Genomic DNA, 27,776 nt, shown 5'->3' with positions numbered 1-27,776 from the left:
GAGGAATCATAACATTGGAAATCTGCCCAGAGCCCATCTGGTCTGTGGAGGTGCTATTTGGTGAGAGTGTTCAAGGATCACAGAGAGAAGACAAGAACAATGATAATAGAATATAGACTGGTTTTAAAATCTATTTTTTTAGGTTTTTAAAAATATTTTTAAAGTCACTTATTTTGAACATTTATACTATTTTGGTATTAAAACTTCCATACTAGTATGACTATCCTTATTTGATAAAGTTAAAAGGACCCAATCTTGTGTTGATTCCCACATTGAAAAACACTGTGCTAAGTCTTTGAAATCTGGGAGATATTGAGAGCTTTTTTACATCCTAGTGATGCTCGCAAATATCCCTCTCACTATATTTGCCACTGATGACTTGAGAACAAATAAATATTTATTTAACACTGATAGATGTCTGTAAGAGAGTCCCATGGCCAACAATTTTGCTAGCAATAGAGCATTTTTAAAAATTAGATTATTATAACCAAAATAATAAATGCCCTTTGTTAATTTTATATATATATATATATATATATATATATATATATATATATACATACAGACATATATATAATAAAAGTTTCCACATATAGTCAAATTTCAGTAGCTGTCATATGTATAAGTAGTGTAATAATGCCTGATAACATCATGCTGATGGCAAATATATATTCTTAATATAAATGATGTATTTATTATGAAATATTCCATACTTTATTACCTTTAATCTGCATGATGCTTTTTCTTCAGATCCTGTTTATTTTATTGTCCCTCTTCCCAATTTTTAAAAAATTTTTTAAACCAAGCCATGCTTTATCCAAACTAAAAAAAAAGCAAAATTAGATTAAAGAAGGTTTCAGGTCTTTCTCAGTGTTCTCTGTACAATTGTTAGAAACTGAATATTTAGGAGTTCTTCAATTATAAGAATGAAAATTCAAATTGAATATCTGAATTATGTTTCAAAGTCACTCGAAAAAATAGCAATGTTGCAAATCCTCTACAAATCACCTAATAGTGTTTCAAGTTGTTCTTATTTTTTTACCTGACTATAAATACTGAATATACTACTCCTTCTACATATTTATTGTAAATATTTTGTCAATTTATCATTTCCTTTTAAATTTTCTTCATTCTATTTCAGTATAAAGAACATTTTTTATTTTTGAGTTATTATTCAGTCAAATACATATGTCCTTTCTGATTTCTTCAGTTAGATGGTCATATTTGATCTTTCAGTATCTCCTGGAGAATCTTAAGTATTCTGATGAAAACTCTCTATGTTCCCTTAAAATTAACCCACATATATGTGAAGCAGGGAATTATTTGCTCTATTATAGGATGATCAGTGAACCCAGATTAAAGTATAATAGAAAGTCCATTCATACCTCAAAATCTATTAATTCCCAACTTATGCTTTCATCTAGAGTATTTTCTCATTTCATTTCTCACCGTCGATGTTTAACCACCCAAAATTATTTTGGTGTCAGAATCTAACTTTAATTTTCATAGAGCTCCCATTGGCCCAGTGTCATTTGTTAAGTAACTTATCTCCTCCAGAAACAATTTGGTTTTCATTCTTTAAGTTGTTGCATTTATGGAGATTTTTCTTAGTATGTAATGTTGTACTATTTTAGCATGGAATAATCACTTCACATTTTAAGTATTTTTTTTTTGTACTAGGGATTGAACACAGGGACACTTATCAACCCAGCTAGCTTCATTCCCCAGCTCTATTAATTAATTAATTAATTAATTAATTAATAGAAACAATCTGGCTAAATTGCTAAGGCTGACTGCAAACATGCAATCCTCCTCCCTCAGCTTCCCAAGTTGCAGCAATTATAGACATGCATCAAAAAAATTTATGTCTACCTTTTTTTTAATTCACTGTGATATATTTATATACGTAGGTAGAATAGTTTGGTAACTTTCATTCCATCTTCCTCCCTTTTCCCCTTCCTCTTCCCTCACTCTCAATTCCCTTCCTCTATTCTACTGATCTCTCTTCTATTTTCATGGGAATTTCCCTTCCCTACCCCTTGGTTTTTTGTTTGTTTTTCTTATTTACTTATTTATTTTAGTTGTTGATGGACCTTTATTTTATTTACTTATTTATATGTGGTGCTGAAAATCGAACCCATGCCTCACATGCTAGGAAAATGCTCTACCACTGAGCTACAACTCCAGCCCCTTGTTTTCCTTCTTCGGTCTATCTTCCTCATGTGAGAGAAAACATTGGACTCTTGACTTTCTGGGTCTGGCTTATCTCACTTAGCATGATGTTCTCCAGTTTAATCCATCTACCAGCAAATGACATAATTTCATTCTTCTTTATGGTTGAGTAACATTCCATTGTGTCTATATACCACATTTTCTTTATCCATATGTCTGTTGATAGGCATTTGTTTTGGTTCCATTCCATAACTTTATTACTGTGAATTGTGCTCCTAAAAACATTGATGTGATTGTGTCCCTATAGTATGGTGATTTTAGACCTCTTGGATATATAACAAGGAGTAGGATAACTGGGTCATATGGTGTTACCAGTCCTAGTTGTTTTTAGGAATATTTGTACTGCTTTCCAGAGTGGTCATACTAATTTCCAGCCTCACCAACATTGCATAAGTATTTCCTTTTTCCACACATCCTCACCAACATTTATTATTTTTTATATTCTTAATAATTACCATTCTGACTGAAATGAGATGAAATCCTAATGTAGTTTTTATTTGCATTCTCCTGATTGCTGGAAATGTTGAACACTTTCATATATTTGTTTGCTGTTTTTATTTCTTATTTTGAGAAATGTTCTTTTGTCCATTTATCGATTAGATTATTTGTTTTGTGTGTATGTGTGTTAAGTTTTTTGAGTTCTTCATATATTCTTGATAGTCATATGTTTTCTCCTTTCTGAGAAGATGGCAAAGATTTTCTCCCATTCTGAAGTCTCTCTCTTCACACACACTATTTTTTTCTTTGCTGTGCAGAAGATTTTTAAATTGATGTAGTCCCGCTTGTTGATTCTTGGTTTTACATATTGTGCTTTAGGAATCTTGTTAAGGAAGTCAGTACCTGTGTCAATATATTGGAGTGTTGAGCCTACATTTTCATCTAGCAGTAGCAGAATTGCTGGCCTAATTCCTCGGCCTTTGAGCCACTTTGACTTTTGTGCAGGGTGAGAAATAGGGATCTTTTACGTATGGCTATCCAGTTTTCCTAACATAATTTGTTTGAAAGGCTTTCTTTGCTCTAATGTATGTTTTGGCATCTTTGTCAAGTATCAGATGACTGTATTTATGCGGATTTGTATATGTGACTTCTATTCCATTGGTCTTCACCTCCGTTTTGGTATAGCTCTATAGTATAATTTGGGGTCGAGTATTTTGGTGTCTCCAGCATTGCTCTTCTTGCTCAGGATAGCTTTGGCTATTCTGGGTCTCTTATTCTTCCAAAAGAATTTTAGAACAATTTTTCTAGTTCTGTGAAGAATGTCAAAGGTATTTCCATGGGAATTGCATTGAATCTTTATAATGCCTTTGGTAGTATGGCCATTTTGATAATATTAATTCTGTCCAAGAACATGGGAGGTCTTTCCATCTTCTGAGGTCTTCTTCAATTTCTTTCCTCAGTGTTCATTTCTTTCATTTCATTTCTTTCACCTCTTTGGTCTGATTTAATTCAAAGTTTGTTTTGTGTGTATTTTGTTTTGTTTAGATTAGGTGATTGTAGATAGGATGGTTTTCCTAATTTCTTTGTTGTTTTTATTGGTAGTGGTGGTGGTGGTGGTGGTGATTCTTTTTAGTTATACATGACAGTAGAATTGATTTTGACATAATTATACAAGCATGGAATACATCTTGTTCTAATTCAGACCCTAATACCTCTCCTTCCCATTCCCTCTCTCCACCCCTTGCTCCATTTCCCTTTATTTATCTTTCTTCCATTTAGCCATAGTTATTATATTTTTAATTAATTTCTTGTAGATGTACACAATGGTGTTATTGGCTGTAGTATATTTATATATGTGCATAGGAATGTTTTGTTGAATTCATTTTATTGTCTTTCCTTTTCCTACTCTCCCTTCCTTCCCTTCATTTCCCTCTGTCTACTCTACTAAACTTTTATTCTTATAAACTTACTGCGTAAGTTTCCACATATCAGAGGAAACATTTGATTTTTGATTTGGGGGGATTGGCTTATTTCACTTAGCATGATAGTCTCTAAATCCACCCATTTACTAGAAAATGCTATAATTTTTTTCTTCATTATGGCTAAGTAACACTTCATTGTGTATATATACCACATTTTCTTTATCCATTCAACTGGGGAAGGGCACCTAGGTTGATTTCCTAGCTTAGCTTTTGTGAATTGAGCTTCTATGAACATTGACACAGTTGCATCATTGTAGTATGCTAATTTTAAATCCTCTGGATACATACGGAGGTGTGGAATAACTGGGTCAAATGGTGGTTCCATTCTTAGATTTTTTTTAATAAACTCCATACTACTTTTCAGAGTAGTTGCATTATTCTGAAGTCCCACCAATAATGTATGAGTGTACCCTTTTCTCAAATCCTCACCAACATTTATTTATACTTGTGTTCTTGATAATTGCCATTCTGACTGGAGTGAGATGGAAACTCAGTATAGTTCAAATTTGCATTTCTTTAATTGCTAGAGGTGTTGAACATTTTTTCATATATTTGATGACCATTCATATTTCTTATTTTGAGGAAGTGTCTGTTTAGTTCCTTTGTCTATTTATTGATTGGGCTACTTTTTTTTTCTTGTTATTGTTTTGATTTGTTTTTTTGTGCTAACTTTTTTGAGTTCTTTGTATATCCTGGATATTAATGCCCTATCTGAGGTGTAGTTGGCAAAGATTTTCTCCCATTCTGTAAGCTTTCTCTTCACACTCTTGATTGTTTCCTTTGATATGAAGAAGCTTTTTATTTGATACCATCCTATTATTGATTTTTTATTTTATTTCTTGTGCGTTAAGAGTCTTCCAGTTCCTGAGCTGATATGTTAGAGTGTTGGACCTATATTTTCTTCTAGCAGGTGCAGGATTCCTGTTCTAATTCATAAGTCTTTGATTCACTTTGAGTTGAATTTTGTGAAGGGTGAGAGAAAGTGTTTAAATTTCATTCAGCTACATATGGATTTCCAGTTTTCCCAGCACCATTTGTTGAAGAGGCTGTCTTTTTTCCAATGTATGTTTTTGGTGCCTTTGTCTAGTATGAAATAACTGTATTTTTGTGGGTTTGTCATTGTGTTTTCTAGTCTATTCCATTGGTCTCCATGCCTTTTGGTGCCAATGCTATGCTGTTTTTTGTTACTGTAGCTCTGTAGTATAATTTAAGGTCTGGTATTGTTATGCCTTCTGCTTTGCTTTTCTCACTAGTGATTGCTTTGCTATTCTTTGTCTTTATATTTTTCCAAATGAATTTCATTGCTGCTTTTTCTATTTCTATGAAGAACATCATTAGAATTTTGATGGGAGTCAAAATATATACCGTATCTGTATAGTGCTTTTATTAGTATTAATTTTGACAATATTAATTCTGCCTCTCCAAGAAGATGAGAGGTCTTTGCATTATCTAAGGTCTTCTTCAATTTCTTTCTTATTCTATAGTTTTCACTGTTGAGTTCTTTCACCTCTTTTGTTAGATTGATTCCCATGGTTTATTTTTTTTTTGTTTTTGTTTTTTTTGGTGGTGGTGGGGAGTGCTATTGTGAATGGGATAGTTTTCCTAATTTCTCTTTAGCTTATTCATCATTAGAGTATAGGAATGCAGTTGATTTGTGGATGTGGGTTTTTTATCCTGCTATTTTGCTGAATTCATTGATGAGGTTTTAGATGTTTTTCTGGTGGGGTTTTTTGGGTCTTCTAAAAGTAAGATCATGTCATTGGCAAACAGAGATAGTTTGAACTCTTCTTTTCCTATTCATATCCCTTTAATTTCTTTCTTTTGCCTAACTGCCATGGCTAGAGTTTCAAGGACTATGTTGAATAGAAATGGTGAAGATGGGAATCTCTGTCTTGTTCACGTTTTTAGAGGAAATGCTTTAATTTTTCTCCATTCAGAATGATATTGCTGTGGGTTCGTCATATATAGCCTTTACAATGTTGAGGTAATTTTCTTCTATTCCTAATTTCTCCAGTGTTTTAAACATGAATGGTATGTCAAGCTTCTGGAACATTCTTACCTATTCATTTTCCAGATGAAAATTAGAACCATTCTGTTATGTTCCAAAAACAATCCCAGTGAGAATTTATAGCAATTATGTTAATCTTGTCTTCTATACAACAACTGGTTTTCCCATTCAAGAAAATCTGAATTATTCAGATATTTTATTGACATAATAAAAGTCTCGGGATTTTCTTTAGTTCCATGCTTATACTTCATTTTTGAAATATAAATATTTGTTTGCTTTGCTATTACCATGATGCCTTAAGCTGGTTATTGCTTATCTATATCAAAGCTGTTGCATTTGTTTGGTTTTCTCATCTTAGCCCCTTCAATTCACATTGTTAAGGCAATTACCTTGCCCTTTTCCCCCCTAGAACATGTGGCATGTGACAATAGTAATAACTGTCTCACTTCATGTGTGATGCGTTTTCTCATGTTGGTTCTTATTGTAATGTAGTACAACCTGATCATCCTACTTCAGGTTTTGGAGTCAGGCTGACTTAAGTTCTAGTTCTACCTCTACCATTACTACCCAGTAGCCTTGACCAAGTGAAAACCATGTATTTTACCTTTCTACGTCTCCAGTTTCTCCATCATAAATTTGAGTCTCTAACTTAGAATCAAGGATTGTTACTTGGATTAAGTGAATTTAGGTATGTGGAAAGTACTAAAAATATGTACGCCATTATCATTACAATATTACTTCCTTTTATGTTAGCTAATTCTCTGCTTTTATTGATAAATTTAGTTCTTTAATATACTATTGATTTAATTTTAGCCTATTTAACTATGTCTTTCAGTTCATTTTCCTGAATGAGTTGTATAAATTACAGTTTCTTCTACTCGAACTGTCTCTCTGTGTGCGCTTTCTTCTTACAGCAGCTAGTTAACACTAATTATGAACTCACAGCATATAAATGGTACCCTTTAAATTATACTTTATGTTTCATTTTCTTTAATCTTCATCTATAAAGTAGCAGAAGTAGTAAATGGAGAGTCCAGCTTCTTAACCCAAGTTGTTTTGATCTTGAAACTCGTTTCTGAATCTGCAAGTTTTTGTTTTATCAGATGATGTTAAATTCATAAAATGAATTATGGGATTTTGTAATTTATCTTTTCTGTGGAGTCCCTTGGGACCATTGTTCTTATATGTTTGAAGAAAAAAATGCCTGACTCCAATGTCCTTTTTAGGTGATTATTTGATGAAGTATGTCAATTTTAATTTTTAAATTTATAGTCACTAGAACTATGCCTAGTTCATAAGATATTCAAATGTATTAGCCAATTATTATTGTACTTTTTAATGCTATTAATATATCTTGTATGGTTTTAATAAGTGCCTTAATACGTAGGGCTTATTTCATGGTTTTTATAATTTTCTTGATCACAATTGCTGTTATTTTTCAAAGGGTCACTTCTTGGATTTCTTTATCTGTTATGCTATTTTTCCATTGGCCTTTTAAAATTTTTATTAACGTTTTTATTTTCCTTAGGATGATTCTTTGTTCTTTTACAAACCTTATTAAGTGAATAATGGCTCATTTTTCTTTACTTTGGCATTAATGTGGCTTTTTTGAAGGTGTGACTTTACTTCTGACCACAGTTCTGTTTGTCTCTGATTATTTTCAAATTATGTTTCTGCTTCCTCTTTGACAGAATGACAATTGTGAGAAACACTTTTAAGTGTTTAATAAACTTTGTTGCCAAAGAAGATTCATTATTGCCTTTTTCCACTGCACTATTGTCTAATAATAAGTTTGGATAATCAACAACACTCATACTTGTTTTTCCTAAGTACAATTATTGAGATTCCCTTTTTGTCTCAATATGCCTTCAAATTTTCTTTCAAACTCTTTATTCAATCCATGAATCCTTTTGAAAAATGCTTTTTATAGGACATGTATTTTTTTTTATTTTTTTAGTTGTATATGGACACAATGCCTTTATTTTATTTATATATTTTTATGTGGTGCCTAGGATCAAACCCAGTACCTCATGCGTGCAAGGCAAGTGCTCTACCACTGAGCTACAACCCAGGCCAGGACATGTATTTCAATTTTAAGTTATATCTATTACATAAACAAACCCTCTCTATTTCTTTCTTCTAAAATGAATGCATTAAATTATCTAAGCAATGTTGTGGTTCCCTCACTAACTTCTTTTTTTTTTACTCTTTGATTTATCTGTCTTGACTCACAAATGTCATGCTGTTAGATATTTATTTTAGAGAGCATCTATCTTTCAAGTAAATTTAACTTGTTTGTCATTTTAAGTGTGTTTTGTCTTTAATGTTTTTTGGTTTGCAACTAATTCTACTATCCATCCATCTTTTATGTAAGTTATAGACATAGAAAAATCTATGTCTATTCTTTAGTTTCTAGTTTTTATATTTTTACAAAGTTATAAATAAGCAAAGCAGATACTTTAAATATAATAGGATAAGTAACCCCTTTGACTTCTTACTACATAAATTTCACTTATATTTTCTTTAATTCTCTCACCTACTCATTTCCCCATCTCTAATATCATAACCTGGATTTATGCAACAGACTAAAGTTAATTCATTTTTGCCTTTATTTGTCTTTTCTTCTGAAAAGAATTCTGTTAAACCAATTGTTGATTCTTAACTCTAGTTTACAGTCAGCAATAGGTCTTTTCTAACAACTTATATTCTAGGGTTGTTAATTTTGAACTATTTGTTGATAGGCTAAATTAAACCTTTCTGTTGTTTGCTTATGTTATTTGGGTGCTCAAGAGCTGGTTTGCAGAAAAGTAAGTTATTGTATTTTGTTAATCCTGCAAATATGCATCTCCTGCAATCACTAATAAAAGACAATGAACTTAGTATCAAATTCTTTGGTCCATTTCCTATAAATAGCTGAAACTGTTCTTTATTGTCTCCTAAAATTAGCTTTGCAGAGAATCTTGAGCCAGACATCCTGCATTGTTTGGGTTTTCTAAAATTCCTGAAGAGAAGCTTTTAGGATAATTTTTTGTTTGTATTTATACTGAAAATGTATATCTCTTATGAGTCATTTGAGGTCCCAACTCTTTTTATGTTTGCTTTTTGGTACTGGGGATTGAACTTAGGGTGCTCTATCATTGAGCCATATCCCTAGCCTATTTATTTTTTTTTTTATTTAGAGACAAGGTCTCTCTAAGTTGCTGGGGAACTGGTTGAGTTGCTAGGCTGGCATTGAACTTGAGATCCTCCTGCCTCAGCCTCCCAAGTCACTGGGGTTGCAGGCATGCACCATCACACCCAGCCCAACTCTTTTTTTTTTTTTTTTTTTTTTTTGGTACCAGGGGTTGAACCCAGGGACACTTAACCACTGAGCTACATCCCAGCCCTTTTTTTTATTAGAAACGGGATCTCTCTGAGTTGCTTAGGGACTCACTGAGTTGCTGAGGCTGACTGAACCCACATCCCCCTGCTTCAGCCTCCTTAGTCACTCGGATTATAGGCATGAGCCTGTGCCCAACCCAACTCTTTCTTTAGTTAATGTTTCCTGGAACAAATTGAGTCTTTTCACCCACTTTGGACATACTTAACAGGTGTGACTTTGGTTACTAGTCAAGCCCACCATGGGGTTTCAGGTCCTGGGCTGTAGAAGGAAGCCATGGCTTCATATCTCTGTTTTGGTTCTTCCTAGGTGTATAGGTTTGGGAAAGATGTTTAGTTTTTCTAAGCCTCAAATTCACACATGTCTAAAAAAGAAAATAATGATATTAGAATCTAACACTGGGGATCACTTTGTGTGCACGAGGTGAAGCACCCACTGGAGCATCTGGTCGATATGAAGAGTCAGTGATTATTAGTCTTCAGCCTCAGAGAACAAAGCTAGTATTCTGAAGTTGGATTTCGATTTTCTGTCCTCCAAATCTATCAACTCGTCTTTCCTTGTCATCTGTTTCCTAAAATATCTGTAGGAAGCTCTCACATCTGCCTTTCATATCATTTAACTCAATTGTGCACAGTATCAATTCTACCATATTGTGTCAGTATCAATTTACTCTAATGTAAACTATTCTCTTACTAATATCACTCCTTCTTGTAGTCTTTCCTGCTGTCTCCAACTTCACTTTATTGATTGTTTTTCATAAGTTCCATATTATTACTGCTTTTCTCCTCTATACTCTTTTTCTTTCCCTTTGCCTCTTTTTCCTTTCTTTGTACTTAACCTTTTGTTTCTTTTTCTTTCATTTATTTTTCCTTCCTTTTCTTTTTCCTTTACTTCTATTATTTGCTTTTGTTTTTAATTATTCATTCTCCATAAGAAACTCCGGGATGATGCTTTTGTGGCTCCATTTAGCATCTGTACTAGTCAACTTTCCGTTACTATAACAAAATGCTGCAGATAATTATAGAGAGAAAAGGCTTATTTGGGCTCATAGTTGTAGAGGTTCTAATCCATGATCAACTAACTGATCCCTTGTTTTGGACCTGTGGTGAGGCAGCACATGGTGGAACATATCATTGTAGGAACACATGGTAGGGCAAAAATGCTTGCCTCGTGGCCAGGAAGAAAAAGAGGGAAGGAGGAAGGGGCAGAGGACCATAGTCCCCTTCAAAAGCATACCAACAGTGACCTCAAGAATTCCAGTAGGTCCACCTCCTAAAGATCCCGCCACCTTCCAGTAGCACCACCCTGGAGACCAAGGTTTTTAACACAGGGGCCTCTGAAGGACATTCAAGATCCAAACCATAGTAGCATCCAGGCCTTCTTCTAACCTGCCACTGAAAGTAGATTTTGAGAGACAAAACCCCAGACCAATCCTGAAACCCTGACAGAGCTCCAATTAACACAAGTTTGCTGGGTGGGGAGAGGATCAGTTCCTGCCCCATACCAGGAGATCAGCAGCCCCTGTCTGCAAGCACTGCTAGCCTAACGCTTCCCTTGATGGACTGTGGTGGTGCAGTGGATCCCAGCAAGACTCTGCAGTCAGACATTCTGGGCCAGTTTCATCTCTGGCTTATCATGTGCATCTAAACATAATCAATAATCTTTCTGTACTTTGATGTCCTTATTTTTGAAATATAAGCAGTAACAGCACCTGTATCACTGCATCATCCTGAAGAATAAATGAGTAAAATGAATGCAAAGTAATTCTAATAGTACTGACCACACAGTGAACATTTAGTGCATGCCATCTGTTACTCTGTACTTTGAGTGATACATCTTTTAGGAAGTATATTCATTAGAAAGAAAGTTTGGTTCATATGATAAGAAATCAATTAAATCAGTAATCAAGATACTATGTTGATTTAGTAGCTCAAGGATATACAGGCAAAAGCTTTGATTATCTTCTTGATTTTTTTTTGTAAAGTCTGCTGCAGTTCCAGCCATCATATCCACATTCCAGGAGGCAGAGGCAGGAGGATCGCAAGTTCTAAGCCAGCCTCAACAATTTAGCGAGGGGCCAAGCAACTCAGTGAGACCCTGTCTCTAATAAAATACAAAATAGGTATAGGGATGTGACTCAGTGGTCAAGTGCCCCCAAGTTCAATCCCTGATACCACCACCCCCAAAAAAAGTAAAAAAAAAAAAAAAAAAAGCAAAGAAATGCCTGATAGACAACTTCTTATTTGAAACTTTGTTTCATATTCACCCCTCACTTCCAGGGAGTATGGAAAGACATGGTTTTGCCATTCCAATATATATAATAGAGGAAAACAGAAGCTGAAAATTATTTTCCTATGCCAGTCACATTGGAGTGGGGTTCTATATAATACCTCCAAATGTTTTATACTAAATATCTACTAGTCTTTGTTAATCTTTTCCTGTGAATGTATAATATATAATTTTTAAATATTATTTGTTGCCATATATGCCTAGTAGCTAGAAAGACTGCCAGGTCTTCATAAAAACGAGCCAAAAGTTTCTATCATCCTAATAACATTTACTTCAAATTCTAGAATCTAAAATACATAGTTATCATAATAAAGTTTAAAATTAAAACTGAACATTTAAAAAGCTTGTTTATAAATATACTTATTAATAAGCCTATAAGAAAACATCATTTTAATCTTTTGTATTTTTCAGGGGAAAATGAGAGTAAAAAGGGGGATTATAAAGTAACTTAGAATAATATGAATCGCAGAGGGGGCTAGAGCTGGAGCTTAGTGGTAGAGTGCTTGTCTATCATGCATGAGGCCCTGGGTTGTATCCCCAGCACTACACAGGAAAATAATAACAACAGAGATGCAACAGACTATTTCTGTTGCCTGTTCAGGAGTTTCACTGCTAGCTTTTGAGGTAAGAACTCTGCATATCTCTGAACTCTGTAGAAGAGAATTAAAAGCATTTCAATCTGGAATTCAGTTTTGTGAAGAAAGTATGGTTCCAGGACTCATTTTAACATTCGATATAAAGCACTAGGCTATCAAACCAAAGAACATTCACCATGGTCACTGCCTCAAGGTCCAACCATGAAGCAGGAAGATCACCACAGATAGAAATCACTACCATCAGAGTGGGTGCCAACCACTCATCCCCAACCAGCTCAGACGGCTGCATACCCACGGGCTTGTGTAAAACCAGACCTTTATGACAGGCCTTAGTAACATTATTATTTTACTAAGCAGTCTTTCCAAAAGTGCTGGAAAAAAATCATATCATTCAGACTTAGGAACATTGAGGAAAACCTAGTTTAATGAAGTGGAGGTTCATCAAATGCTTGTGTAAATTCAGAAAGTAGTTCTTTTTCTCATGGTATGGTAGACTGTTAACCTCTACAAATAATCGTGACTGTTGTTTTGGAAAATCTACTGTGTTCCAAGCGCTTTGTATTCATTACCTCAAAATCTTGCAACTACTTTGCCAAGTCAATGGTATTGTCTTCACATTATGGCAGTGGAGTCTGGAAGAGGGTCAGTGAGTTGTCCGATGTTATATAATTAATAAGAGGCAAATCAAGATTCACCTAGGTCATCTTCACTCTGAAGCACAATTTCTACCATTCTCATGTGACTAGACTGTGTTTATGATTATTTTGAGAATGAATTTGGATGAGAAATAGAAATGCATGGGAGTGTCAGTGTCTTCCTGCAGAACTGAGACTGTTCACCTGGCTTGCATGTTTACCCCAACACCCCATGAGTGGAAAGATAAATTTAGTGAGGAAATGTTCCTACTGTCACATGTCATCTACTCCAAAAAGATTTTAAAGGTTTGGGACAAAAATGAGGGCTATCCCTAGATTCTGGGCTCTGGGTTGGGTAAAGATAGGCCCTGCATTCAGGGTGCTACTGTGGGAAGGAGTTGAATCTATAGGAAGCACAATGAGAAGCTTCACAATTGAGACTTGATCTCAATGCATGAGACCTGTTAGTGTACTTCCATCTGACCATTCTTCAGGTTTATTTGGTATGAGTTTAAAAGCAAAAGACTTCAAGGAAATGATTATTGGGCATACAAACAAAACATCACTTGTTTGTAGTGTCTGCAGGAAACATAATCATGGTCTTTTAAGTGTAATAACAAGCCTATGTTAACCAGGATTTGTGGGAGAAAAGATGCTTCAGTTTAAATGACAAAATTTGGGTGTCAGGGATTGAACTCAGGGACACTTGACCACTGAGCCACATCTCCAGGCTTATTTTGTATTTTATTTAGAGACAGAGTCTCACTGAGTTGCTTAACACCTTGCTGTTGCTGAAGCTGGCTTTGAATTCGTGATCCTCCTGCCTCAGCCTCCCAAGCCCCTGGAATTACAGGTGTGCTACAAGGCACCCAGCCAAAATTTTTCATTGCACATCAGAAAGTATCCTTTTTTAAATTTTGTACTGGGGATTGAACCCAGGGACATTTAATTACTAAGCCACATTCCAGCCCTTTTTATGATTTCTATTGAGGCGTAGTCTCACTAAGATGCTTAGGGCCTCACTAAATTGCTGAGGCTGTATAATGCTGACCATCACCTTCCACAGTCCTGGCTATTCTCCTGCCCCTTCCCTTTTCCTCCACCCCTCTTTACTATCTAGAAATAATCTTCCTCCCATGAAGATTTTAATTTGGTGTCAACATACCTTATATACAGAGATATGATAAATTGTGGTATATATGTGTACTAAGAATTGTAATGCAAAAAAGAGAGAGAGAGTACATGTAAAAAAATAAAAATAAAAATAAATTGCTGAGGCTGGCTTTGAACTTACCACCCCCCTGCCTCAGCCTCCAGAGTCACTGGAATTAGAGGCATTCCCACCTGCACAGCAAGGGCTGTCTTTTCTTAAGTGTATTTAGAGACCAAGTTTCTTTACCCTCGTTTTAGACTAAATTCATAGAATCAGACCGTGGTTTCACAAGAGAATGAAATAATAATTGGATTTGGTGGTTCTGACGCCATTTTTCCTTTTCTTTTACATTTTCTGCTTTGGTTCAAGTGTGGGTGGGTCATAAGTGGGTGTCCAGGGATACCCACACAGTTCACATTCCTAACTCTTGAGGTATTGTTAATTTTGTTTTTTGATACAGCAACCCAGCTTTAGGCCTGGAGCTTTTGAGTTATGGTAGAACACAAAACAAACACACTCTTGATTTCAGTGGGACTGACTCTCCCGATGCTCTCTCCTTCTTCACTATCTGACCAAAGCAGATGGACTTCCTTTGTTGAGTGGGTGGTCTTATATTCTTGAACCATCCTTTGCATGCACTGGCTGCAATCAGAGTAGAGTTTTTACAGATCTCATCATGCTTTAAACACCTTCCGCCTCATCTTTGTTGATTCTGCTCACAATAAAGCCATTCTCATAATTACTGAATTCTGTAGCATTGGTACAGTGACATTAATTTTCTGGCTACTTGTTCCCATTTCTATTTTACACACTTTTAAGAAACATGAAAGGAGGTTGGGTTTGTTCTGGATTGCTGTTGATTATTTAGTAAGTTGGATATTTGGCTGATTGCTGGTTAGCCATGCAATTTCTCCATTGATCTAGATAATACCTTATCATTTCATTAAACAGAATTACTCTTTTATTAAACCAAATTACCCTGCTTAGAAAATGGCTTTCATTATCTATATTTTCTGCAGCTCTTCTTGTTAGTAAATCCTTCTTCAGTGATAATATGTGTATCTGTTGTTCCTTTTATCAGTTACCACCAAATTGCTCATAATGATAGATCCTTTGGGGAAGTTGGGGGATCTTTCTTCCCTTTAATAAGTACAGTTAAATTAATTACGCCAAATTTCAAATTGGTCCTTGTTTCTAAGGACCACCACATGCAGTTTTATTTCAAACACACATCTGTGGAATTATCTGGAAGAAGTCTTGATGAGGATTTTTTTTTTCATTTTTAATATATGAGCTAGCAGTTGAACTTAGAAATTTAATAAGAAACACTACAGAAAATTTTGCTCTTGGAACATGTCCTGTTACTTCTAAATCTCATATAAAGCCTATGAAATGCTTTGAACTGCTCAGAACAGGAATGTAATGCAAACACAAGGTAGTAAGGGTGTCATTGATTCTCCTGCTTTTGCCAATATTAATGACAAGTGATCATTAATAGAGATTAATTGAAGAGAAGAACTACCTAGCCAAGCTGTGAACTACATCAGAATGAGACCATGACAGGCCAAGTGACAAATTCATAACAATAATGGTATAACATGGTATAATCATAGTATGACATGTAGTATATGTTTTCATCAGCTTTTTTGTTGCTAGGATGAAAAGACCTAACAAGAACAATTAGAGGAGTAAAAGTTTATTGAGGGCTCACAGTTTCAGAACTGACTGACTCCATTCTTTGGGCCCTGAAGTGAGGCAGAACATCATGGTGGAAGAGCACGGTAGAGGAAAGAAGCTTGGGATGTGGCTTCAGGAAGCAGAGGGAGCACTCCACTTAACAAAATATATACTCTAGCTGGGCTCAGTGGAGCACACCTGTAATCTCAGCAGCTCGGGAGGCTGAGACAGGAGGTTTGCAAGTCCAAAGCCAGCCTCATCCTCAGTGAGGGGCTAAGCAACTCAGTGAGACCCTGTCTCTAAATAAAATACAAAATAGGACTGGGGATGCAGCTCAGTGGTGGAGTGCCACTGAGTTCAATCCCTGGTACTCCCCCCACCCACTCCCACCCCCCCAAAAAAATGTATATATATATATATATATATATATATATATACACACACACTCTAAAGTCATGCCCACAGTTACCCACCTCCTCCAGCCACACCCTACCTGCCTATAGTTACCACCCAACTAATCCTTTCAAGTGGATTAATGTACTGATTAGGTTAAGGCTCTCATGACAGTTATTTCACCTCTAAACTTTCTTGCATTGTCTTCCACATGAGCTTTTAGGAGTACCTCATATCTAATCATAACAATGTACATGTCAAATACGTTATAAAAATAATGTGATTTTCCTGGCATAGTATTTTTTGTTTATCTTTGATAGAGTGTGCAAAAGCTAGGCCTTTAGAATTTATAATCTATAATAAATAATCTCCTGAACACCATGGTAGATAAACACCAACCAACCAGCCGGGCATGGTGGCACGTATCTATAATCCCAGCAACTCAGGAGGCTGAGTCAGGAGGATTGCGAGTTCAATGCCAGCCTCAGTAAGTTAGCAAGGCCCTAAGCAACTCAGTGAGGCCTTGTCTCTAAATAAAATATAAAAACATGGGCTGGGGATGAGGCTCAGTGGTTAAGCGCCCAGGGTTCAATCCCTGGTATTAAAAAAAAAAAAAAAATCAGCTGAGCTGAGAAGTAGGGTGTGTATGCAAAGATTGTGTGACACTGAGAAAATGACATCCCATGCTCGACTTCTTTATCCACTTTTCCAAGAAAGACCTGAGAAGTACTGTGTGTGACCCTGTATCACCTTTATAGATCCATTCTGCAAACAGCATTACCCAGTGATTGATAGCAGAAGTTCAGCAGCCAGATCTAGCAGGTTTGAACTCTGGCTGTACCCCTTATTACCTCTGTGTATTTGAGTGACTGCATGTAATTCAAAGCCTCAGTTTTGTCTCTGTGAAATGAGAACAAGAGTATTTCCATCATATCATTTTTAAGATTTTATACAACAGTACTGCATGTAAAACATATAGTGCTTGGCTCTGGCACATGCCTGCTAAGTGTGGATTATTATTACAAGGCCAGTAAAAGAGGAGAAACTTCTTAACCAGAAAGATTACATGTATAACCGCCCCCTACAAAGTCATTTTCATTTCATTGCTTTGAAAGGCCACATGCAGATACACAGCTCTTTCAAGCATTTAGAAGTGTTACTTTTTTGGTGATTATCATACTGAAGGGAGTTGTCAACATATCCAGGAAGAAACATAGGGGTCTGTAGCAGAACACCACATGGCTTATAGCAGGGTGGTGGCCAGAAGGCTTAGGTTGAAAGATACTACTCTTTTCCTCTGGTCTATTAGATTTTTGACCTCTCGACTGTTGCTTGCCCTAAAATTGTTGGTGCTCAATCCACCTGTTCTTGAAAAGAAGAGGGGCCTTGGTTTTCCTAGTCCAGTAGAGTGTGAGCCCAGGTACCTGCAGAGAGTCCTGCATTACTGTTGTGGGATGTGCTGCTCCCAGCAAAGGGTACTCCATATTTCCTCTAAGCTTTTGCTCTATGTATTGTTACCAAAACGATCCATTACCACTCTTTGATAGTCTGACTCAATCTTTAGTCCCTGCATCATCCTTGGGAGCAAGTAAGATGCAGTACAGGACCCTGGGTTGGAGCCCCAGTACTGAAAAAAAAAAAAAGAATCAACAAAGTAAGATGCAGAGTAGACTTCCCCTTAAGCAAGAGTCCTCTTGGGATACTGGCAATATCTAAAACATGTGCACCACAATTAACCTGAGCTAATTAGTTATCTTCCTACAGGTAGAAACAAACCCATTGGTTTCCCACATTATCTTCTTTATTTATTTGGGAGAAATTCAGAAATTTTTCAAATTAGATTATTTCCAAAGTTGTGTGCATTATGAAATGTCAGAGGAAAGTCATCCAACCCCCTCCTTCTTTCCACGTATAGTTCCAATTTCCTGACGCCAATTTCTTCCTTCTAATTACAAGCACTCCAAGAAGAACTAGTTTTTGCAACTCAGCATGAGAACAAGTAACTCTTATTTCTTCAGGCTGAGTTGAATACAGGAGACTTCCTGAATCTGCCAGAATACAGCTGCCTAAGGTACAAGATAAGTCTTCCCTGTTCTATTATTTTTTATATGTTAGCACTGAGGTTCACGAGGGGCAATATATGTGATCAGAGCCCTGTGCTAGATATTTTTGAAGGAATTTTGCCCTGGTGATAAGTAATATGGAAAACGGACTTTTTTTTTATTCTAAAGGGTAAGATTAAAAATATGGGTGTTTTGACTGTGTGTTAACATTAATTTTAAATCACTAGGGTGATATCATTGTCAAAGCCAAGTGTACCTTTTGTTGTCCTGCTGTTCATTCATGGGGGAAAACAGCTTTTGCTCCTTTGGGAGGGTGTGAATGTCACATCTCAGGCGCAGTCCGAGCATCTTCTGCTGAGGTCAGCATTCAGAATTATCCCTGTACTCATTTTCTCATTTCCCTTACAGCAATATACTGAGTTTGCTGAATTATGTGAATTCAGAGTTAGTGAGCCCAGGACACAATCATGCTATTTATTTTAGAAGCAAAACTTCCCTTTCTTCTGGGGTTCACCATGGACCTCCCTCTCTTCCTTGAGCATTTGATGCCTTCCCAGCTTCTAAAATTGGTTCCTAATGAAGGTCGTATCCATGCAAAACAAAAATAATTCTGTTTTCATTGTTCTTATATCATTAAAATTTCGTAAGTTAGGTTTTAATTTCCTGAATATAAGTTCTTTTGCTAATGCAACCTTTTAAAATAATCTAGAGCCAATCTTATCCCCTCTGAAAACCTTGAAAATGGCAGTACTCTCCATTTATCTTAAATCTGAGAGCATAACAAAAAGGCATCAGATCAATAGCTCTTTTCTTTTTTTTTTCCTTCATATTCAAACCACCAAATAAGAGCCTTAGCTATTTGTTTATCAAAATGTGTGCTGATGCTTTTTAATAGCTCATCATGTACCAGGCACTACATTAAGTAATTGACATTGCTTTAACTGATTCAATCAGTACAATATAGTAAAGTAGATTTAGTATCCATATTCGAAGTGAGGAAATTAAGACTATGAGAGGTTAATTTCACATAGAAAATGAAGCAGCCAGAATCTGGTCATCTGGCCCTCTCCAAATCACATAATGTCATAGGTGTGATGGGGGATTTTTTTAAAAAAAAGCAGTATAAAGTGAAGTACTGTGTAGTCTTCACCGTGAAAATTGGCTGCAATTAAGACAAGTTTTCTTGCAGTCTGGGAGATCCCAGTATCCATTCAAGAGCACGTGAGACAGACAGAGAGTAGTTTCTTCCTCTTTTCCAAATTTTCTGTGGCTCATTCTTGCAAAGGAAGGTGGTATTTGAGAAAAAAAAAAATGACCATGCAGGCTGCATGATAATTACCATAATTCTTAGTGAGGTCAGAGATTGTCACATCTCAGAGTTCAAGACTGAATTGAATAAGTATCCTGAGGAGAATTGCATGGATGCATTGAATCAAAAGCCTTCTAGAAAATACATATTCCTTGAAAGAGAACAAAAATTCTGTGTGTATGTACTGGATTTATTTTCTGTTTGTTTATGACCGGCATTGGGTTTTCCAGCGAGCCTGTCTCCTGTTCACTTGTTGTCTTGTGCTCTCCAATGCTAACCGCCATAAGAACTAGGTATCCAGGACTTAGCGTAACAGCTACATATTATAAATTAAGTGCACCCTCATAGTTGTCTGTGCTGAGGAGCCCAACTGCAGATTCTGTACCATAGTCTCTTCCTTGAACAACAGTGAAAATGGGAACTGGATTTCAGTTGAGGTTTTCCATATTCCGTGTGTGTATACAAAGAAGGCTGAACATTGCTAAGTTCTTTAGTAAAATTGCAAGTCAGCTGCCTAATTATGATTGAACAAGGCATGTTCCAGAGACCTTCCATTTTGACTTTAGCTTACTCTCGATTTCCGGTAATGATGCAGACTTTTACACCAAGTACGACAGTGCTATGATGGGCAGCCATTTTGTTGAGGAAACTGGAAACCCTCACCCTTTTAAACACTGAGCTACAGACTTCGGTCCTGTTATTTCTTCCATTTAAGGTTACATTTTCTGCCTCCCCCAGACAAATGTCACTTCTCCATCTTGAGAACAAAGACAGCATTTGGCCTTTGGTTATCCCAAACCCAAATCTTTGCCCCTTTGTTTTTAGTACTTTGCCATTTTGATTTTGCTTTTTTAATTTGCTTGTGACTCTCTGCTTCCCCCATCTTTTTCTTTTTTTTTGGTACAATGATTCTTACCTTGTCTTTCCCCAGTCCGTTTCTGACCTGGAGAGACGTACAGCATGTTATTGTCAGGACTTCCCGTGCGGGACATTTGAACGCTAATGACTGGAAAACCAATGCTGCTGGTTTTAAGGGTGAGAACTTCTTTCATATTCTGTCACAGGCAAAATATTTTTTATTTTTCCCCCATTTTAAATGGAGAGCAGGAAAATACAGCTCCTCAAAAGAAATTTTAAATTTTGTGCTCACACAGAGCTTGATCTTTTAGTAAATAAAAGGCAGCTTGATGTTTTTTAAAATTAAAACTACACATATAATAAGGCAGACTTCCTTGTCTTCCCATATCATAGAGGTCAGGTTTCTAGATCGACCAACTCCCAAGTATAGTCGGCCTATGGGACTCCTAATTAGCTTACTTGTGCTGTCATTGATGATCTGAGTTGTATTTTAACAATGTATTTTAAAATTCTTTGCCTTCTATAGTGATTACTTCCTCTTAAGTAATAATGGATAGATGTTGTTCACTGTAGTGTAACACTGTTAGTCCATGCATTCTGTAAATTTTGTTTTTGTTTTTGTTTTTTTTGTAACTTCCACAAACAGAACAACAGGCATACTTCTAAGAGATGTTATTTTGTATAGACCAAAAGTTCTCATGAAGCTTTGTATCGTTCAGTCCTTATGCACCTATGCACAGGTATAACAAGCATTGAATATTTTCCCCATGGCTAATGCATTTTTTATATTATATTTCCTTCCAATGGTCTTATTAATAGCATTCATTTTATTTATTGTCAATGATAATACATGTTGTAATAAAAGAAAAATCACACAGATGTTCTAAGGTTTAGTATAGTTACTCAAGTTGAAGATGACTTAAACTTTAATCAACTAAGTTTTAACTAGATTACTTTTTTATCACACATGATTTTAAACTTACTCCCAATAATTTTAATATTATAACATAGTCCCCTGTGCATAAGAACAATGTGCCATACCATAGGAAATATCTACTTAAATAAGATTCTGTTCTTCGAACTGTAGGTAATAATCTGAATAATCCTGAGCAAGACATTTAATTTCTAAAGGTCCTAACTGCCCAAATTTATGCATTTTGGAAACTTAATAATATTGTCTACATGTGCTATCTTAAATATGCTCTTAATATATCCATAGGGAATTATGCCTAATATATGCAAATAGTATGTTGGAATACGTATTTAAAAATTATTTATAAATAGCTTATAATAGATTCGTGCTTAGCTAGAACCTATCAATGACAGGTAACCAATGCACGTAAATAGTACTTTAAAGTTTTCACCAAAAGCTTTGTTCCATTTTTTAAAAAAAAGACTATCCCTCTGATTTTGAGTATTAGCAAACACCTCTTCCATGCTTATAAAGGGCATAATGCAGCAATATTCAATGAATTTTTTAATCTTAAAGAGTTGTCAGTACCTGGTGGGATCCTATTCTCTGTAGCCCCAGTCAAGTCACCTGATCCCTACCTTATAACATCATCAGGGCACCATCAAAATTATTTGAAATTTATTGTTCTAGAAAACCCAGAATATATCTTCCATCTTGGTTAGCTTCCACGTGCGCCCAACTACTGCTGTATAAATCCACGAGGATTGGAGCAAGGAACTGACGCAGAACCTTGGCTGGTTCTAAGGCTGGAGTGAACTTCTTAGCAGAAGGTTCACAAACTAAGTACGTTGACCTCCATGAAGCTGAGGAATCAACTTTAACCCAAATAAACGTCTTAGTTTTACTTATTCCTTTTTGGCAACTTAAAAGGAGCAAATGGTTCTAATAAAACACACAGCTCTTTTGAAAACCCCTGTTGGTTTTGGAGAGGGGGAAACAGAGGATTTAGACTAAATCACCAGACCCAAACCTGAATCTGAAGGGGGCTGTACGCTGCTTCTGGCAAGGAGGAAATAGTATTTTACTATTGCACGTGGCAATATTTAGTATAATATTTCACTCTACTCTTAGATGGCTGCCAAGAGTAACAATTAAAGTTCGCTTTTTCATAGATGAATTACTCTGACTGGTCTGGGCTCCCAGTGGAATTGTTTTGTAATTTTGTTGATGGCAAGCCCCATATTTCATCTAAACATGATCATAATGAGATGAATTTTTTAAAGAGTTATTTTCTTCTGTACTCTAAACATTTCCATCCCCTCCCAAGTGTCTCACAAATAAAAGCGATTACGGCAGAGGCTAGCGAAAGAAACAACGCACTTTGGGGAAGCAGAGAATACAGGTCACCAGGACCGGAGGAAAAAAGCAGGCTGACTTTTTATGAAATGAGAACTGCAGGAACAAAAAGACCTAATGTTTGGAAGAGGTTCTTGCAAGGAGAGCTCAGTAAGACCTCGTCCTTTCAATTAAGTCAGCTGACTTTTGCAGGCCTTGCTGAGCAGAAATCTATGCCATACATTTCTCCCTAGACAGGAGAATACGAAAGGAGCCTGCCACCAGAAGCCTGTGCCCACAGGTGCTCTCCCCCAGTCCCACCCTACCCAGATTTAACACTGAGTGAAATGTATGCATGAAATGAATTCAGAAACGCCTGTGCTTCTCTGAGCTTGCTTTTGTGACCTAATGATGAGCATTTGATTTAGAGTATGTAAAAAAGGTGGGGGGGGGGGACTGATCTCAGTGATGGAGATGTTAGTATCCAACAGAATTTCTTTCTCATCTGGTAAAACAGAAGCCACTTAGAGTAGCTACCAATTCAGTTTGGGTTTTGTAAATCAATAGATATTATCACTGACAAAGAAGACCTACACCCTAAATAGCAGCCCCTGCCAAATCTACTTTACAAAACCTCCCTGTATGTCTTCAGACAGACTGGTATGTCATACCTCCCAGGCAAACAGTGAGGTTAGACAATGGATGAACTAGACAGCTGGGGGCCCTCCTAAAGGCTTGATCCAGACCACCCATTTTGTGTTGTGGACCTAGAAGGTGGAAGGCATTCCCTGGTCCTGAAGTAGCTGTGGGCTTCCTGCTGACAGGTTCTTATGCAGGCCCAGAGGTGGCTTTGAAACAACAAAGAAAGGGGCTGTCTGCTGATTATCTCTGTGTTTCTCAGAGAGGAGAGTGGGATTACCCTGGAGTTTCAGGAGATAAACCAGGAACCCAGAACTTTCTCTAGTCCTGTGTTCTCATAGTAGCACTTTGTAAAGGATCCAATAGTGAGATTAGCTCTCAGTAAGGGAAACCCCAAAGATGCAAGCCACTATCAACATGTTTATGCTGATGGCACCTTAATTTTTGAAAATCTTAATAGAACTAAGATTATTCTGTCCTGCTGATTCTTGAATAATAATAATAATCCCTTATAAATGTCTTTTATAGTAAGTTTTTCAGAATAAACATCATCCAATGAATACACATTATGAAAACTGACTAAATGTCAATTTGCCTTGTTCATTTGTGAATAATGCTCATTAAATTTCAAACTACACCTTCTGATTTTATAACTCCTCCAGAGAAAGTTTTTTGAAAAATAAATGGGACAAATATTATACATCAAGGAAAGAATCTACTTGAAATTGTAAGTGTGAATAGGAAATTGCCTTAGATCAGATGAATGGGTTTGGTATTTTGCCAGTGGAGAAATGAAATCTAAATTCTAGTATTTTGCTACTGACCAACATGTGTAATGCCAGGAGATGACTCTAGCATTAAGCTCTTTAGGATTTTGTCAGGATTATCGCTTTTTCTGCCTTAATCCTTTCCCATTTCTTTTATGACAAGGTTCTTCTGTTTTGTTTTGCTTTCTTTTCTTTTTAATTCTCCCTCCACGCTCCTTAAAATGTACCAAATAGCTGTAGAAGTAGGGAGGGCTTTTTTCATCTGGGTGGTTTTCTTCCCAGAATTTAATTGATGCTGTCTCTTCACTTTTTAATATTTCCTAGCAACTTCAGTGTGCCAACCCAACTCATGTTGAAGTGAACCCAGGAAGTGGGCCAAAACATCGGGGGCTCCATGGTGTTGCCTAGTCAGATCTGCTCTGGCATCATTCACATACACAGACAGACATTTTTGTAACACCTATTATTATTTTCCTGAGGTCTAATCCCCAACAGTCATTTTAGAGAAAAGCATCAATGATCCTTCTCTCATCTTCTAAAATTAAACCCAACCTCAGCAACAGAAGGCATCTAAGACAGAGAATACCCGTTTAGTGTCTTATGTGTACATCCAGCAGCTCTGTTCAGGCACACAGGATTGTGGCCCCAGAGGGCCATCCAAAGACTTTCATTTGGGCGTTCTTGATAGTCTGTCACTCATTTCAGTTTAGGAGGAAGTTAGTTAGCTCTTGGGGGAGAGCTATTCCCTTCTACTGCTTTTATATAAGTAAACTACCAACCCACCGACCCTCTCTCCCCCATGTTCCTAGGCCAAGCAGCCTGGTTCTGACTCCTGACCTTTGGTTCGAGTATGCATTTATGATCATGATGGAATGCATGGACGTCAGTGCTCTAGCTTTATATGGAATTATTTGTATTTGGATTGTATGACTGTATACAGTTAAACTCTCTTAAATCTAGGAACAGGAATAGACGTCAGATAATAAATTAGGACCTTCTGTCATCTTTACTAGGCGAAAGATGGAAAAAAATGTCATTGAAAAATCAAAAATGACAACTCAGTGAGCGAGGGTACCACGCCTTCCATTTCACTGCCCTCCCAGACTATGTAAGTCTCTTTTTTTCTTCCAGCATGTTGCTGAAACCTCCCATCCCCACTGACTCCTTCTTCCACCACAACTAAACTACTAGATTTTTTTTTTTTAATTTCTAACTGGTTACCCACCGTGGGGAAAATGATTGACAGTCTAACGTGACCTCTTAGCCTGTGAGACCTTAACTTTTAATAACCTTTATTGCTTTCAATTGCCATCCATTTATTTCCACGGGCAGGGCTGGTAATTTTAAGATGTTCCAATATAGTTTGAGTACCTACCCATTTTGCTTTCACTTTGTAACACTTATTAAAAGGAATTAGAAATGCTGGAACCATTAAGCATGCCAAACGAGAGGTTTTGAATTGTTGTTTTCTTTGTTTTTCACGTGTATGAAGTGATTTCTAATGCTCTTGCCATGGGAAGGGGTAAAGTTTCATTTTGTTTTATTATTTCACTGTTCAGATAATATTTCATCTCTGCCACCTAGCACGTGGATTTGCTGCTGGTAGCTGTGGTTAAAGCTACATAATGCACCTTAATTGGTAATCCGTACATTGCATTTTTGAAGAAAGGTCAAAGTGAAATGTTATTCATATGATTCGTGTCAAAGGTGGGATTAGAATCAGATGCTTGACTCTAGTTCAACCAATTTGCAAAAAATATAGTAATTATTACTTGGAAAGACAGAGGGAGGTAAATATATTTGATTTTTACCTAATAAAATTTGCTCCCTGAAAATGCCACTATGCCACCTGATTTTTTTTATCTTTTGAGATTGTATATTTTCCTTCTACCATTGTGCTCTGTGATCTCACCCTCATTCCCTATTCATTGACTTAAAGCTGTTTTTTTCTTCTTATTTATTTGTTGGCCATTGTATATGTGAGCTTATTTCTACCTTATCTACAAAAAAATATATATATGAATCACACATAACTTAGGAATGTTACTTTACTTAGTTTGTCTGGTGGAGATTTACCTAAATGTCTACATAGGAATATAGGTGGCCTGACAGCAAAGTCTGTTGAGTCATGGCTTAATCTAGAATCTTATATCCACTAGTCCCATCAGAATGTTCTACTCGCACCTACTAAATACGTGAAGTTTAATAATATGTCCTGCAAATGAAAAACCTTTTTTTTTTTTCCCTCTGCTGGCCTTTTACTGCATGATGGTGTTAGATTTGCTGGACTTTGAGTGTTTTTACTTTGGTTTGGTTTTGTGTTCCTGTAAGTTTTAAACACATAGTTTTACACTTTAAATCCATCCTCAGGCCTAGGTAGTAGAGATCTTGCCTTGCCTAGCATGCATAAGTCCCCAGGTTCAATCCCTAGCACACACACACACACACAAAAATCCAGCCTCAGGATAGAATTTAAATGATAGTTATACTATTTGCCTATTATTTCTATGTAAGATATAATTAGGAGAATTATGTTTGAAATATTTTTGGTTTTGCCACAGTCTTAATAACCAAGTTATATTTTCTGTGGCTTTGAGGAAGCAAATTAAGAATTGTGCACCTTGTTTTTTGCAGAATGTGGGTGTCTAATAACCAACAAAATTAGAAGGCTGATTGAATGAAAAGTGCTTTAAAAATGGAAAACACCAAACATAGCTGGGCAGGGTGGCGCATGCCTGTAATCCCAGCAGTTTGGGAGGCTGAGGTAGAAGGATCACGAGTTCAAAGCCAGCCTCAGCAACAGCAAGGCACTAAGCAACTCAGTGAGACCCTCTAAATAAAATACAAAATAGGGCTAGGGATGTGACTCAGTGGTCGAGTGCCCTTGAGTTCAATCCCCAGTACCAAAAAAACAAAAACAACAAACAAACATACACACACACACACACACAAAAAAAAAAAAAACACCAAACATAAAAAGAAAGTCTTAAAGGTATATTTTCATGTTATATCTGTTTTCTCTTACCTGAAATAAGGATAAATACATGGAACTATATTGTAAATAAAGTGTTGTTTGGGGAATTGAAAATTAATTAAATGACCTAAAATGGGCTACAAAAAAAAAAAATTGTACTAAGGACTTTACAATGAAGTTATCATTAATGTGTCTTCAGATGAATTTACTCCACAATCGTATATCAATGTTACCACAACTATATGTAAATTTTGTTTTGGAATATTTAAATGCTATCATTAATTCACCCTAAATGTCCTAAGTCATAATTGGTTACTTCAATATGGAAACTAGAAACAGAAATTCAGGTTGATTGTGGACTACCAACATCCTGTTGACTCTTTAGTAATTTATATGCCAAATAAAAACTATAAGTGTAAAACCTGATAGCAATAAACAAAAGCTTCTATTTAAGAGAAAGTCAGTGTTTCTTTTTGTGTAATTACTTGAAGAAATCCAAATTACTAACTCTAATGAGGCTGGACCTCCCCAGTAATTTTATTTTATTGTATTTTATTTTTTGCAGTACTGGGGATTGAACTCAGGGCCCTGCACGTGCGAGGCAAGCACTCTACCACTGAGCTACATCCCTGACCCC

At 36.2% G+C, this 27,776-nt stretch overlaps 1 protein-coding gene across 3 annotated transcripts in view; it reads left to right on the top strand.

The window, feature by feature from the left end:
- The window catches only part of Pcsk5 (proprotein convertase subtilisin/kexin type 5), a 449,712-nt gene that overhangs the window by 211,158 nt on the left and 210,778 nt on the right, over positions 1 to 27,776 (top strand). For all 3 annotated transcript variants that reach the window (XM_046459433.2, XM_046459431.2, XM_046459435.2), the window contains exon 10: positions 20,585 to 20,688. In XM_046459433.2, coding sequence (XP_046315389.1) covers positions 20,585 to 20,688 — 104 coding nt within the window. The remainder of the gene's footprint in view (positions 1 to 20,584; positions 20,689 to 27,776) is intronic.

This window comes from Marmota monax, unplaced genomic scaffold (assembly GCF_021218885.2).
Source record: "Marmota monax isolate L192 unplaced genomic scaffold, Marmota_monax_Labrador192_F-V1.1 WCK01_AAM20220418_F8-fsc00059, whole genome shotgun sequence".
In the NCBI taxonomy this organism is placed as follows: domain Eukaryota; kingdom Metazoa; phylum Chordata; class Mammalia; order Rodentia; family Sciuridae; genus Marmota; species Marmota monax.
The sequence above is the reverse complement of the archived record's forward strand: the minus strand, read 5'-3'. Positions and strand labels throughout refer to the sequence as shown.